The 14,129-nt window shown below is 41.8% G+C and overlaps 1 protein-coding gene across 2 annotated transcripts in view; it reads left to right on the top strand.

Annotated features, from left to right (window-relative positions):
- SLC16A12 (solute carrier family 16 member 12) overlaps positions 1 to 12,307 on the top strand; it is a 37,795-nt gene extending 25,488 nt beyond the window's left edge. The window contains exons 2-7 of one of the 2 annotated variants that reach the window (XM_085324756.1): positions 155 to 372; positions 2,370 to 2,473; positions 3,742 to 3,885; positions 6,004 to 6,595; positions 7,677 to 7,936; positions 9,161 to 12,307. In XM_085324756.1, the coding sequence (XP_085180882.1) occupies positions 263 to 372; positions 2,370 to 2,473; positions 3,742 to 3,885; positions 6,004 to 6,595; positions 7,677 to 7,936; positions 9,161 to 9,423 (1,473 nt within the window). In that variant the 5' untranslated portion in view covers positions 155 to 262 and the 3' untranslated portion in view covers positions 9,424 to 12,307. Of the gene's footprint in view, positions 1 to 131; positions 373 to 2,369; positions 2,474 to 3,741; positions 3,886 to 6,003; positions 6,596 to 7,676; positions 7,937 to 9,160 lie in introns of those variants that run through there. The other variant, XM_085324757.1, reaches the window with a different exon arrangement.
- Positions 12,308 to 14,129: the final 1,822 nt, after the last annotated feature.

Below are 14,129 nucleotides of genomic sequence, written 5' to 3'. Positions count from 1 at the left end.
AAGAAATTTTGATGAACTGTGTTTAAAAGAAAATCCTCACTTTTATGTGATAAGACTAAAGCAAGCTTTTTAGCTTGACGGTGCAGTTTTACACAGTGTGAAATGTACCCTCCTTCCCCCTCTGCCTTATTTTTTCCTCTCACTCTTTCTTCAGATGGCAAATAACCTGTGTGCCAGGTAATCCCACGTGCACGCTCAGCATGTYGGCTGGCATCAGCCCCTTCCAGTAGGCGGGGGAAGAGGGAGGACTGGCCCCGGCGCCATGGCATCGCCCCGGAGTGCTCCGCATGCGTCCCCTCCCGACGGCGGCTGGGGATGGATGATTGTTGCCGGTTGCTTCCTTGTCACCATCTGTACCAGGGCTGTGACGAGGTAAAGTGACTTCYTGTCTTTCTGATCCATTCTGATGTTACTCTTTTGTCCTTATGGAAAGGAATATATTTGCAATCTCTTCTAACGGCCCGCAGCTGAAGGGGTTGATTCTGGTTAGATACATWCCTCTGTTTTGCTATGTTTTTAAAGGCTTCCGAAAATCTACAAGGGTATGGGGACAGCTATGGGATTAAGAGCCCTCTGATTTTAGTCCTGCCTGTTCTGACGGCTGTTGTACTGTTGTATCTCTCAGCACCCTCTCACTGATTTTTTTTTTTTTTCCCCAAAATCTCAGGCAGGCAGTGTTATTTAAAGCTGTGGTGGTTTGGTAGGGGAGGGAGGAATCACTGAGGGTCTCTTCAGGTCCAGTAGTCCTCATGTCCTCCGGTGGTCATCAGTTTTGCCAGTTTCAGAGGATTTGCTTGGCTCCCAAGTCTATCTGAGAAACCTCTCTTCTACTACAAGTGTTTCAGGTACTGTCCAGCCTGAGAAGGCCGGTGACCTAGAGAGGCCCCTTCCTGTATTTACTTCCGGTATCCTAAACATGCAGGAAATATTCCCTGTATTTATCAGAAATAGAAAGAACAGGAATAGACTTCTGTCCTGTATAAACACAGTATATGCATTGGGGGCAATATGACTTCCACAGCTGGTGTTGAGTGACTTTATTTGTCAACCAGACACCAAGGAGGCTGGTCTGTATGAACATATCTATTTAAGCTGTATTAAGCAGAGAGAGATAGGCACTCTGGTAAGTGTGGGAAGCAGAGACAGTATCTTGTTTGATGGACAGTGTAAATACAGTTTTCGTACTTAAATTGCCGGGTTTAGGGATCTAAAGTCTAAGATCTTGGAATAAACAGCATAAATGTGCCCGAAAATGTTGACACTGTGGTGGTTTATCTGCTGCAAACATACCAACTCCATAGTAATGACAGAGATTTCTTAGTGGATTTCTTTCCTTTTGCACATGTGAAACATGTTACATCCATAAATTCATCTATCAACTGGCACACTTCCAGAGTACTTACATGCAAGAGTAGAGCTGAAAAAAGTGACCTTTGATTTGTAGGAGGAGGAGTGTGGAACACAGGGCTCTTCTGCTTATTCAGAAACTAGAGTGAAACTGTGCAGCCTTTTAATCCATTCCCCTGCAGAAGCAGGCAGAACGGTAATCTTGTTAGTAGAGCAAAGTAGCTTCTCCTKGAAGCATTTTAATGAAACTATTAGAATGTCCATGGGCTTTTCAGTTCTCACTGTTTTGCATTTGTGCASTTATTTGTATGTAGCTGTAGACGGTATTGGTTCTATAGGTGCTATGGTGGCCCCATCCCTCTGGTTTGCACTARTGTGAATGCCGCCATTGCATGGCAGCCTTATGAATCAAGAACAGGAGCTGGAGCTTTGGGTATCAGGGAAGCAACATCAGGATGTAGGATAGAAACTGATRGTGATAACTTCACATTTCAACTTTATTTCAATTGCAAAAAAAAAMCCCACACAGTTGTCAAAATCTGGCATCAGATACAATGGCGACAAACTTGCTGTTAATGTACATAATCTCTTTGTATTAGCTTGATCTGTCTGAAATGAATTTTAATCTGTCTAATCCCACTGCTGGGATATTACTTGGATGCCGTTTCATGATTCAGTTGTTGYCCATGCAAAGCAAGAATTCTTCTCCCATTGAATCTCACTAGCCTAAACTCTTTATGTAAAGTACTGTTGTAATTATTCAACTTGCACACTGTGTCACAGAATCACAGAACCCCATTTCATATGTCTTGTTTTATATGCATCAAGGCAGTCCTTCATATGCAGTTCTTCTTGACCATTGTTTAAAAATGTCTCTATCTCAGTCYACAGATTGGATTTTCTCAGGAGCTGGAGAGGACCTTCAGGCAGATTGTCTTTTTTCCCTGAATAGTGAGACTAATGTTTTTTGCTAGGCAATTGCCCCGTGTTTAATGGATTGGTGTTCATGTTTTCTTTCCTAGGTGCATCTCCATTTTTTTTGTGGAGTTCCAGGCATACTTTGGTCAGGATTATGCCAGAACGGCCTGGATCCATTCCATTGTAGACTGCGCCACAATGCTCTGTGGTGTGTATTACTCTTAAGACTAATATGCCTGCTTGTTCTTTGGTTCCATGGAACGTCTAGTTTWAGTGAGTTCACCAGCCAGTGGAGTCAGCTAGGGAAGACTGTGGCTGTAGGCTCTCTCGAGCATGGTATATCCAAGCTGCTTCCTCCAGCATAGCTGGCAGGAAGGAGGGGTCTTCGTACCACTGCAAAGAACTTTGTTTTGTCAAGTGATGTAAGTTTTCAGAAATGTGCTTTTGACGAAGTCTAGTGCAACAGGTCCTTTTTGAGAGATARATAAATACTTGTTTCTTTTCCAATTGATTGGAAGCATATTTCAGACTTAACACRGTGTTTTTCAAGTCACAACCATCCTGATTTTAGTAAACTTGTGTTAACAAAGATCTGCTTTCCTTAAAAGAAAAGTCTGTGCTAGTAAAATGACATGCATCAACACTGCTGTTGCCCTGAGTTTCTCATGGTTTTACTTAAAAGCTAGACAATTGTGTGAAAATCCAGACCTTAACCTTGTGGTAGAGGGTTAGTCCATGAGAACTTCAGTGAAGGCACAGGGCCTGCAAAGAAGGCAGACACAGCTGGAATGAGACATAGCCACTCTCCTGTCTCAGACAGGTTATATYTTGGAAAAGAGAGATAAAAGGGTAACCTTGAACCAGCATTCAAGTTGGCAGAGAGGAAAAGGGCTGGTGGTGACACCCTGGGACAGAGGCRGGGTGATCTGGTAACAGTCACCTTGCAGAAGTGCAGGGAAGGGGTAGAGGCCTCCTGGGAATGGTTACAATGGTTACAGAAGAGGTGAGGCTTCTCTCGTGCAAAGCGTGCATGGCTGGGGAGGAGTGAGGCTGCGTGAAGGACACCTGGAAGCTACTGAGAGCCTCAGGGCAAACTCCAGGTGGGGAGAGGTCTCTCCAGTTGTAAATGTGGAACAATGAACAGTGTGGGCCAAGTTTGGTTGTGGCTGAGGCCTCTCTTGACCCCCCAAAGCTGCAAAATAGCTATGTCCCATAATGATTTAGATCTATTAAAGTTGACACTGAGAAAGCTATGCTACATTTCAATTTTACTCTGATTTTCAGGAAAATAATTTTCAGATTTTTTTTTTGGTGTTCACACTGTTATGCCAGATGGGATGTTAGGACACCACTTGGTGTAGCTGTCATCTCCATTTTCTTCTGTTTGCCCATTGCTTKCTTCTCCATTTCCTTTTCTATTGAAGCAATGAACTGTGTGTAAGGATCTGCCATTAACTAACACTTTTTTCTTTGAAGCCCCACTCGGAAGTCTGATCAGTAATCATGTGTCCTGCCAAGTTGGTATCATGCTAGGAGGGCTGCTTGCATCTACTGGACTAATTCTGAGTTCATTTGCCACCAGTCTGGAACATCTCTACTTATCATTAGGAGTCCTTACAGGTAGGAGGCATTCATCCAGTTTATTCTAGTTAGGAAAGCAATGCTGGATTGTTGAAAATGATGATCCTCCCATTAAAGAGGGATAATCTCCTTTGCTGTTCCACAGTGCTGAAGCACTGGTCTGTAGAGATGCTCAGACTTGTTACCTTCATTATAAAACAGAGCTTTCGGCTGTTCTTGTGAGGGCTTCAGCACTTGATGAGTCTGATACAGCCCAACATTGGCATGTGGCAAACCAACTCTTTAATATCTGTTGAGAGAGGACTATGTATCATCTTCTGCAATGATGAGATGGCAAGAGGGACTTCTGTAGCAGATGCTGCACAAAAAGATTTCCTTTTTTGTCTGTGATTTGGGAGCGGTTTGTGTGGTAGGAGTTTGAGTGCCCCAAAATATTTGCATATTAAAAAATATTAAAAAAAACAAATGAGTAAATGGGCAGAGGATGACTGAGTAAATACCTAGCACCTCAGTTGCAYACCTTATATATATCTATATCACATTCCATTTTAAAAGTAAACAAATTTCTGGTTGATTGTGTTGCTGTAGTTGATTATCCCTTTGCATTCAGGCATGATGATAACAAATATTTTTTGCTCTGTCCAGTCTTTCCATTTGCTGTGCACAGAAGAACCTAAGAAGGGCTGGTGCTTACACTGRCATTCCTTACTCATTAATGCTGACCTGGTAGCCACGGTGATATAAGCCCTTGTACTTGGTCCCTGCTGTTTAGTAACAAGTTGGTGGAATTACTGCTGTTCACATGCTGCCAACGGCTTATTTGTTAAGAAAAAGAAAAAAATCCTCGTTGTGGTGCAGGTCGCTCTTGCATTACAATGTTAATCTTTGACAAATGTGTTTGTAACAAATAAAAAGGCTCCTTGTAACCCAAAGGACYGTGTCACATACCATTCGAATGCCACCTTTATGAGAACCACTATGAATATTGAGGTAGGAAAGCAGTTGCACTTTGTACATGGAGTTGTAAAGAGCCCGTTCTGCAAGCAGTGAACTTTTAGTCTGTAGGGACTGATTAATGTAGAAAAAAAAAGATCAGGGTGAGGGTTGGTGCTGATTCACTATGAGCCCCTCTGTAAGCAACCCAGAGAGGAGCTGGCAACATAGCTGACTATGGTCTAGATCTCTGAAAGCAGGAAGACTTAAAACTGTGAAGGCTGAAGCAGAGAGCAACTACTGGCAATAAGTAGCAGAGTTCCTTCTGGAAGTATGAATGTGTTTTGAGTCCCAAATTTTTCATTTACTCTTCACAGGGTGTTTACTGGCTTTTTGGGACATTCTTGCTTTTTGGGGGAGTGGGGGAGGGAATGCTGCATRCTCCAAATAGAGTATAGCTTTCACAGCTCTCAAGTGGCGATGTGTAGTGCAGAGCTTCTCAGGCTCTGCTGTCCTGACAAGTCCAGCCCAAAGCCCTGTTCCTTCTCTCGCATCCTGATGAGTGCCAGAGCAGGYGACCATTGCACTGAGTCAGTGAAATCCCCTTATCCCGTCCTAGGAGGCTTAGTGCCTGCTGGACACAGCAAGGCCTTTCAGGAGAACRTTGCAAGCCTGTTTTGGCTCCAGGTGATTATATCTTCTGCGGCTTTTCTTCCCCTTTACTTATACACAGGAATTTTAAAATGGTGAGGATTCTGACCAGCTGCTGCGTGGACTTTGCTTAGCTGACTAMGAATGGTTTACTGTAGAACGTACTGTAAATAAATAATAATAATAATGGTCAGTTTTGCAACAGTCTGAACACAAAGCAGTGTCTCATCAGGCCAGTGTGCGCATTGCCATTTGCTGYACAGGCCCTTGGGTAAAGACCTCATCCAGTAGAGGCTGGCATATAGTTTTAGTGATGTTTCTTAATAGTCCTTGKGCTTGTTATCAAATGAACCCCATCACTCCTTATTAAGTCTTGTTACTATAAATTAATGATCTGTTAGATTTGTCAAGTCAGTGACATTGACAGTGGAAGCAAGGAGTCATCCTGGTTTATTTTCACAGTGTGACTGGACTATTCAGCTGTGCTAATGAAAGTAGGGTATGTCATTAAATTAAATGTGTTCCATGTATCATGCTCATGTTAAGCCATCTGCATTATACTTTCTTTTCTAGGACTTGGGTTTGCACTCTGTTATTCTCCAGCCATTGCAATGGTGGGCAAGTATTTCAACAGAAGAAAAGCGCTGGCTTATGGAATAGCCATGTCAGGAAGTGGAATTGGTACCTTCATCTTGGCCCCAGTGGTCCAGCTCTTAATTGAGCAGTTTTCCTGGCGTGGAGCATTACTCATCCTGGGAGGTTTTGTTTTAAACCTCTGTGTCTGTGGTGCCTTGATGCGGCCTATTGCTCTTAAGGAGGACCGTAAGACTGCTCCTGAGTTTCTTGAACAGGATTATGTCCCTGAGGCACAGAAGCAAGACTTAAAGCAGATGTCCATCTGTTCACCTTTAATCAAAGCGTGGTCCCATGAATGTTTATGCTACTGCTCATGGAAGGAATATGACTTTTTACTGATGCCAGGCTTCATGGTGCTGGCAGTGTCTGTTTTATTTATGGCCTATGGCTGTAGCCCTCTCTTTGTCTACTTAGTGCCTTATGCTTTGAGTGTTGGAGTGAGTCATCACCAGGCTGCCTTCCTCATGTCCATACTTGGTGTCATTGATATTGTTGGTAATATCACCTTTGGATGGCTAACAGACAGAAGGTAATGGCTTATTGCTAAACAAATGTAAGCTTTAGCTGGGGGGAGGCTGGGTACAAGTGTAACGCATATAAAAAGTTAACATTATAGACAGGTTGTCTGTAGCATGCATAACTTTTCCAACAAACCAACACATGGTCTAACTTTTAGAAATGATTACTTTTTAATGGTTTTATCTTTTTGGAGTTTCTTGAATTCTGCTGGTTTATTTTTTTTCCCTAAGAAATGAAATGCTTGTGCAATGATGGAAGTGAAACCCACCACAAAAGGTATACTGAGCATGAGCCTCTGTACCTATTCTGTAAAGGATATCGCACTACTTCTCCTGCCCTTCTCTCTCTCTTGTACTGCTAGACAAGCACAGAAGTGATGGAAAAGGAACAAGGGTCCCACAAATGTCAAACACATCTGCTCAAAAGGGCTGACCTAATATTATACACTTTCCAATACATGAGGACTCACTGCTTTGCTAAGCCAGCTCATTCCAAACATTGATATGCATAGGTGGGCAATAGCTGTAACATCAGTAAAGACTATGTGAACTAAGAAGTACCTTGATTGTAAAGGACACATTATTCTTTCTGCTTATTCAGTTTGTAGGAAAAATTAATCACTTGTTTTGTGGGGCAAGGAGAAGGGGAATTGCCATCTCACTTAAACACTGGAGTTAGTTTGAACTAAGGGCTGATGTGAAGCATGACAGCTAAGAGAGGTACTGACYTGAAATACGTCCAAGGGAGCATTGCTTTGAACACTGGAGCTTGAGAGCACTGATTCAAAGGCTGCAAAATCCTGGAAGCTAAGCTGCTTCCCTCAACAGGGGCAGCTGTAAAAGCCACAGCAGCAGCACGTGCAGTTCCTGGTGCTGCTTTCCAGAACATTTCTTCAGTTGTAGATGGCCAATTTTCCCAAGCCAAACTCATTGATGATTGAGCTTTTCATTTTGAAGAGTTTGTGTATGCAATTGGACTTAAACTTGAGCAATATAAAAGAGAGARAGGCTGAAATGCTACATGTCAGGGTGCGGAAACTGAGATACTGTGTCCAATGACATTTTTATTCCTTCCCGTTTTGAAATTTGCAGGTGTCTGAAGAAGTATCGACACTTCTGCTACCTCTTTGCAGTGGGAATGGATGGTCTCTGTTGTCTTTTCCTGCCAGTTCTCCAAAATTTCCCCTTGCTTGTGCCCTTTTCATTTACCTTTGGCTACTTTGATGGAGCCTATGTAACACTGATCCCTGTTGTGACAGCAGATGTTGTGGGAACTTCTTCCTTATCATCAGCRTTGGGTGTCGTGTATTTTCTGCATGCCATACCATATCTAGTGAGCCCGCCTGTTGCAGGTCAGTTCACAAATGACTCTCCTATAATCTCATTGCTACTCCAGATTTACCTGTGGATCAGAGCAGAAGTGTCCAGCATTTAGTCTAGAACTGGTCAAAAAAGGATATCAGTGTCACAGTAAACATATTATCAAATTTTAATGACTGTTGTCATGTTTAATGAYGTTTTGATTATAGCCTTTGGGAAAATTAAAATCATGGAAACTTTGAATGTCTCATATTTACCTTTTGATGGACTRTCCTCTTTCTGTGGAAGTGTGTGTAGTGAAAGATGAAAGTGCAGGGCAAGCTAAACCCAGGTGTGCACCTGGTGGAGTTAGGGCTTCCCTACACAATCTCATCACTGCTGTGAAAGAGGTTTGGCTATTCAGCTCAGGGCTGCTCTCCTGCATCTTGTTTCTGTGTCCCCAGAGGAGGAGAGGACAGAGCCATCAGGAGCGGCACCAAGCACTGCATCAAGCTAAATACTCTGCTTAGCAAAATATCTGACAGCTGAGAGGCTGTCTGGAGCTACCTGAGTAGGACGATGACATTGTATAAAGGTAGCACTACATGTTGTTATGTGCTTCCTTGCCCCATCTTAGTAGGATTAGCAAAAATTTACAAAAACTTACAAGAAAAAGAGGCTATCCGCCCCCCCTTAAATAAATAAATAAATAAATAAATAAAAAATAGGACTTATCCATCTCTCTCTGTATTGACACTGAAAGAGAGATTGGTGGCTAAGAGTAAATACTACATTGCAGCTTGATTTTCAAGCTATGTATTTTTCAACATTTTGGATAAATTACAGTTAGGATATTTTTCCTTTGAACTAGTCAGGATGATACAGAATGTTTCTGTATGAGGATCTCATGTACACAATGTTTAATCCCATGATTCCCTAAGCGTATCTCAAGACAGACACTTAAATCAGTGTGTATGAAAGTTATTTATTTAGTACTATAGTAATGACTGCTGTGCCTTTCCTTATTGGTTTGACCTCTGAAAAGGAGCCCATAAAAACCTTATTTACTTGTGAATATTAAAGTCAAATTCCTTCTTCTCTCACCCCTGAGGTATAGTGACAGCTATGTTTTATATGTGTTGTTTATTTGTACTGATATGTGGTAAAACTGCATCAGTGCTGCTGATCACAGAATTTGTAAACTATCAGAAGCCTGGAAACCTTACCAAAAAAGAAAATCTTTTTTTTTTTAATCTTTTTTTTTTTTTTTCCTGCAGGTTGGCTTGTGGATACAACTGGCAGCTATACTGCATCATTTCTCCTGTGTGGATTTTCTATGATATTTAGTTCAACACTGTTGTGCTTTGCAAGACTAGCAAAGAAAATCAAAAGAACACATTTGCAGTCACTTACCAATGATACTAACACCAAACAGCACGTCTGGACAAATGGAGCAATAGCTTATTCCGTCACAGGAGAATTAGACCAAAAGGATRTTGAATTTTTGGCTGCTGATACAAACAGCTACAGCAACAGATGACAARTGCCATCAAGATTCAGCACAGCACAGCCAGAGGTGGCTGTGTGGTGTTAAGCTGCTGAAGATRTTCCACCTGTGAAACAAAGCATCTCCCAGTTAGATTTTTCTGTCATGTTTGAGTAGGCTAARATCGACATACAGCAACAGTAATACAAAGTTAATATATTAATAGCGCAGAGCTAGATTTAAAGTGAAGAGAGTTTATAGGTGCAAGTGTTCAGATTTGTTTCTACTGCAATATGTTGGCTCTACAGGTAATATCAAAGATGATAATTGGCTATAATCAAAAGTAAATTATGATGTAATCAGTCAACAAATGAACAACAAAATTTAAGTTTAAATTATTTTTAAAAATATTTAAACAATGTTGATGAAATAAGCTTTTTGGTATCCTAGTCGCTTATGTTTCAGGGGACTAATTATAGAACCCACCAAAAACCTTCACAATTTATTCATTTGTGTAAAACTCTGCAAATAACTGTTTCACATGCCAAAGTTRTTTTATAGAAAATCTGTCAAGAAGCCATAGCTTGTGTTGAAAGCATCTCTGAGGCAGCTTTATTTTTACAGTATGTCTAAATTTTGTACGCAGATTACAACTTCATTTGAAATACGTTTTTGAGCTACTTTCCCAAACCTCTGCTGCACTAGGATTTTAAGGTAGCCATCACTTTTTTTTTTTTTTTTTTCCCCTGGAGATCATTAAAGCCTGAATTTCTAAGCCTTGCCATTCCAAGTATTATCCTCCAGCAAGCCGCTTTCCGGGAAGGTGGCAGGGGGCTGCGGCTGCGGTGCTGCCCGCGATGGGGGTACGTCTGTGCCAGGAGATGAGATGCRCTGGCGACGGAGCCTGCTTTGGTGGCATGAGCTGGTGGTGGTGCCAAGGCAGCCCGGGAGGCCAGGCGGAGAGGCTCGTGTTTCTCCAGATACACCGTCTCTTCCTTCCGTGAAATCAGCGGTTGTTGAAGGAGCGTGTGCAAGCAGGTAACTGAGAAACTGCTTGCTCCGCAGGCCGTTGGGAAAGAGGATGTTGGCAGACAGGTTGTTCCTCTATGTTGTAGTGTCAGGGCTGTCTCCTTCTTAGGATCCAGGAGCTCTGTCTTCAGGTGGTCCAGATTACTCATTTGTACCAGCTGAAGAGCTGATCAGGTCATTTGTCATGGGTGGCCAGAAAACAACAGCTGTGATTTGTTGATGATTTCCTGCTACTTGTGCTAGCAAAATTCTACAGCTGGCTGCTTGGTAAATGATATAGCCTGAATGTACCTCGTGGGATAAATTATTGATGTAATGATTTATTGAATAGTGGGATACTTCTGCATTTCCAAAATGAAGTTGTTGTCAGAGATGGAGGAACTTCATAATCTGAAATGCAAATCATTTCTCTATTTTGATACTGTATAAAGCATTGTTCTGTTCGTTAGTAAGTTGATCAGAGTCCAAATAATTTTCATCAATGCTGAACTAGTAGCTTGATAATCATCTACAATGTATTATTCCACTCAGTGCCTCAGAAGGGAAAGCAACATAGACTGTGAAGTTGATTTAGATCAAGTGTAAAAAGAGCACAACTGTAAAGGCATGATGTATTTTTCATATATAAGAATAGTATGTGTGTTAAGTAGTTCTATTTTTCATGCGTATTTCCAGTATAACATTGACACTGTTTGACTTCAGTTGGCAGTGTTCAAAGCATTTATAGTCCAGTCCAGAAATCTGTTCCGAGCAAGTGACATGATTTACTTGCACACAGAACACAGATTAAGAGAGGGAGTGTAAAACCTGCTTAAAACTAGTAGCATGGCTTTATTTCAGCTCTGTGTAGCATCAGGTTAGAGCAACCAAACTGGATTGGATTTCTACCAGATGTCACAGGGCCGATGGCCCAGGGCACCCCAGGTATCTGCATAGGCCAAAGATTTCCCCAAATGTGCTTCCTTCTCCTTGCTGAACTTCTGAGAGGCAGCCAGAGTGGTACACRCTGGAGGTGTTTGGTGGGAGAAGCACTCTTGACCAAGGAGTTCCTCTGTCGGGGAGCTCTATCTTCAGTGCCAGGCAAAGTTGTCCCATCATACTAATGACTTTGGCCCATGGCTTTAACTTATTTACACCTGGTTTGTGTATTTTTCAGAAGCACAGCTTTGGGACTCCTTCATTTCTTCCTAATATGCTTTTAATTTGTTCACAGTGAAGGTGAGAGGGGCCTCTAAGTTTGATATGGACATGCAGGTAACAAATGGAAATGAGTATTTGCACCAGAAAAATCTTATCTTGAATCTGAACTAATATTCAAAGCCACTAGAAATATTCCAATCTGAATTTGGAATATTACTAATATCGTTCTTCAGGCAAGATTCTGACTGTAAATATAACAGAGCTGGTTAACTTAGCCTAAAAGAGCTGTTTTTGAAAGCTGAAGTTCAAAACACCTGCATGCCAAAGAATCCGGGAAAAGTTTTCATCATCCAGACTGAACTGCCTTTCATCTTTCCACCAACTTCCGTTTGCTAGTTAATATTTCCCATAAACTACCCCCAAAAGAAAACAGAACTCATAACATGTCATTGCTGCAAGTTTGACTTGTGTCTGGACCACATTTTCCTTTTGGTTTATGACTGGTTTTCTGGCTGAAGTAATCTGTAGTCATTCTTCCAGGTTTGTGCAGCCATCTTTTTGTGAGAACAGGAGCAGAGGGGAGGTGCTGTCTTTTTCAGTCTGTGCCTGTGAGGAAGGACCATTAGCCTGAGTCAGGACTGGTGAGACTATTGTATCCTAAGGAAAAGTAAAAGGCAATTTCAGTTGGTGTTGATTTGTTTGTATGATCTTGGGGTGTAATCTGATTGTGACTCTCGTGACAGTAATAAAAAATATCAAGAGACCTTAAGTTTTGTAGTGAGATACATTCATTAAAAAAAGAAAAATAATTTTCCATAAGTATTCTATAATGAGTTAGGAACAATGTATACATTAAAAAAAGTCAGTTCCATTAGTGCTTATTAGTGATGAAAATGTCATTTTAGAACCAAATTCAAAAGTTTCATACCAAGAAATAAGGAGGRGTTTGGTCGGTAAAGAAGATATATGATTTCAGTAAGTTACAAGTCACTGCTGTTGTTAATGAAATTTTAATTACTTTTTTTAAACCTCATGACATGTCAGCAGTTACTCATGCCAGAATTACGTATTATGAAAGAATTTTGGAATAGTAATATATAYGTTTATACCCTATTAAATACTACTGTGTAACAAATGATTAGTGTTTTCAGATTTTTTTTTTTTATTTCAAGATTTTTTTTGTAGGCATTTCCATTTGTATGTTTCACTTAGGATTAACACTTACCATTAATTTTTGTTTAAAAGAACTAATTCAGCAGAAAACGTTTGCTTGGAAACAGAACTATATAGCAACCACATTCAAGCTGTTCTCCGTACAGGATACGCTGGCGTGGCGCAGTGCAGTGGTAGGCAGAGCTACCCGAGCTACCCGTGAGTAATTAGCCGGGATAACACTGCCCGTTCCTGCTAGCCCTGCTCAGCACTGGTGAACCTCACCTTGGCTGGAGCGCTGCCCCGCCGAGCCCGTATAGCTTCCAGGGACAGCCTGGTCTAACCCGGCGTGAGTAACATCTGTCCGAGACAAACACGTGGATCCTACCTCAGACGGATCCTGCTTGGAATAATACTCTACTCCACACAGTGAAAGTGAATTCAATGTAAGTAAGCACATAATATGATCCTTAATTGTTTTTGTTGTTGTTTTTAATTGATATATTTGTAAGTCTTTGGACAGCTCTGCTGTTTTAATTTTGTGTTTTGGCTCATAAATGAGTACTCCATTGCGGGGTTGTCTTCACTCCTTTTTTTCTTTCCTGCACTGAAAACGTAGACTCCGTTGAGGTGTTAACACTTAATGTGAATGAGATGTGTTCAGTCCCTGTGTGGCTGTGGGGTTCGTCACTGTGTGTTGCGTTTCATTTTGTCTGCTACCCAAAGCTCAGCCTCTTTTTCCTGGGTGACCATGCCAGGCAGTGCAGCAGCACCACCCTGCGGGAAAGAAGTTCTTCGTGTTTTCGAGRTATTAAACAAGGGCTGGAAAACAGTGTTTGCCCAGAGCATCGCAGGGTAGTATATCAGGGTCCATCGTAACTCTCCAGAGCCTAAGCAAGGCAAGGCACGATACRTAAGAGATCCTGAATTGTGGGGTCTCACTGTGATTTGCTTCACTGTGGTGGAGACTGAACCTCTCTTGACTCATCATRTAAATTTTAGGCTTGCATTTTTCTCCTTGGAATATTTTATTACTTCTTTTTATTTCTGTAAGGCTTACTTCCAGGAAAGGGGCAGGATGGGCTCTGGTAGCAGGGTGTGGAGGGGAGCAGGGAAGTGTGCGAATGCAGTGTCAGGAGCTTCTTGAATTCCTCCCTGCTGCCCCCAGGAGGGTTTAGAGGGAAAAGGTGTGGATATTAGGTACCTCAAGATTGATAAGGGCAGTGACGTCATCTAATGTACCGTTTTGCCCGCATAGCCAGTGCAAAGTGACAGAAAATCGCCAGTTCTTGACTTCAACCCTAATTTTGTTCCTTCCAACTTTCAGGACTGGCGTGTMAGTCCTGCTCCCAGTCCGTCCTGTTCTCCTCCCTCCCTTCTCTTTCCCTAGGCAGGGCCACGTTCCTCTGTAAGAGGAAACCTGGCAGGTGGATAGAAAA

The sequence above is a fragment of the Rhea americana genome, unplaced genomic scaffold (genome assembly GCF_003343005.1).
Source record: "Rhea americana isolate MKP2758 unplaced genomic scaffold, rheAme1 scaffold_93, whole genome shotgun sequence".
Lineage (NCBI taxonomy): Eukaryota > Metazoa > Chordata > Aves > Rheiformes > Rheidae > Rhea > Rhea americana.
The sequence above is the reverse complement of the archived record's forward strand: the minus strand, read 5'-3'. Positions and strand labels throughout refer to the sequence as shown.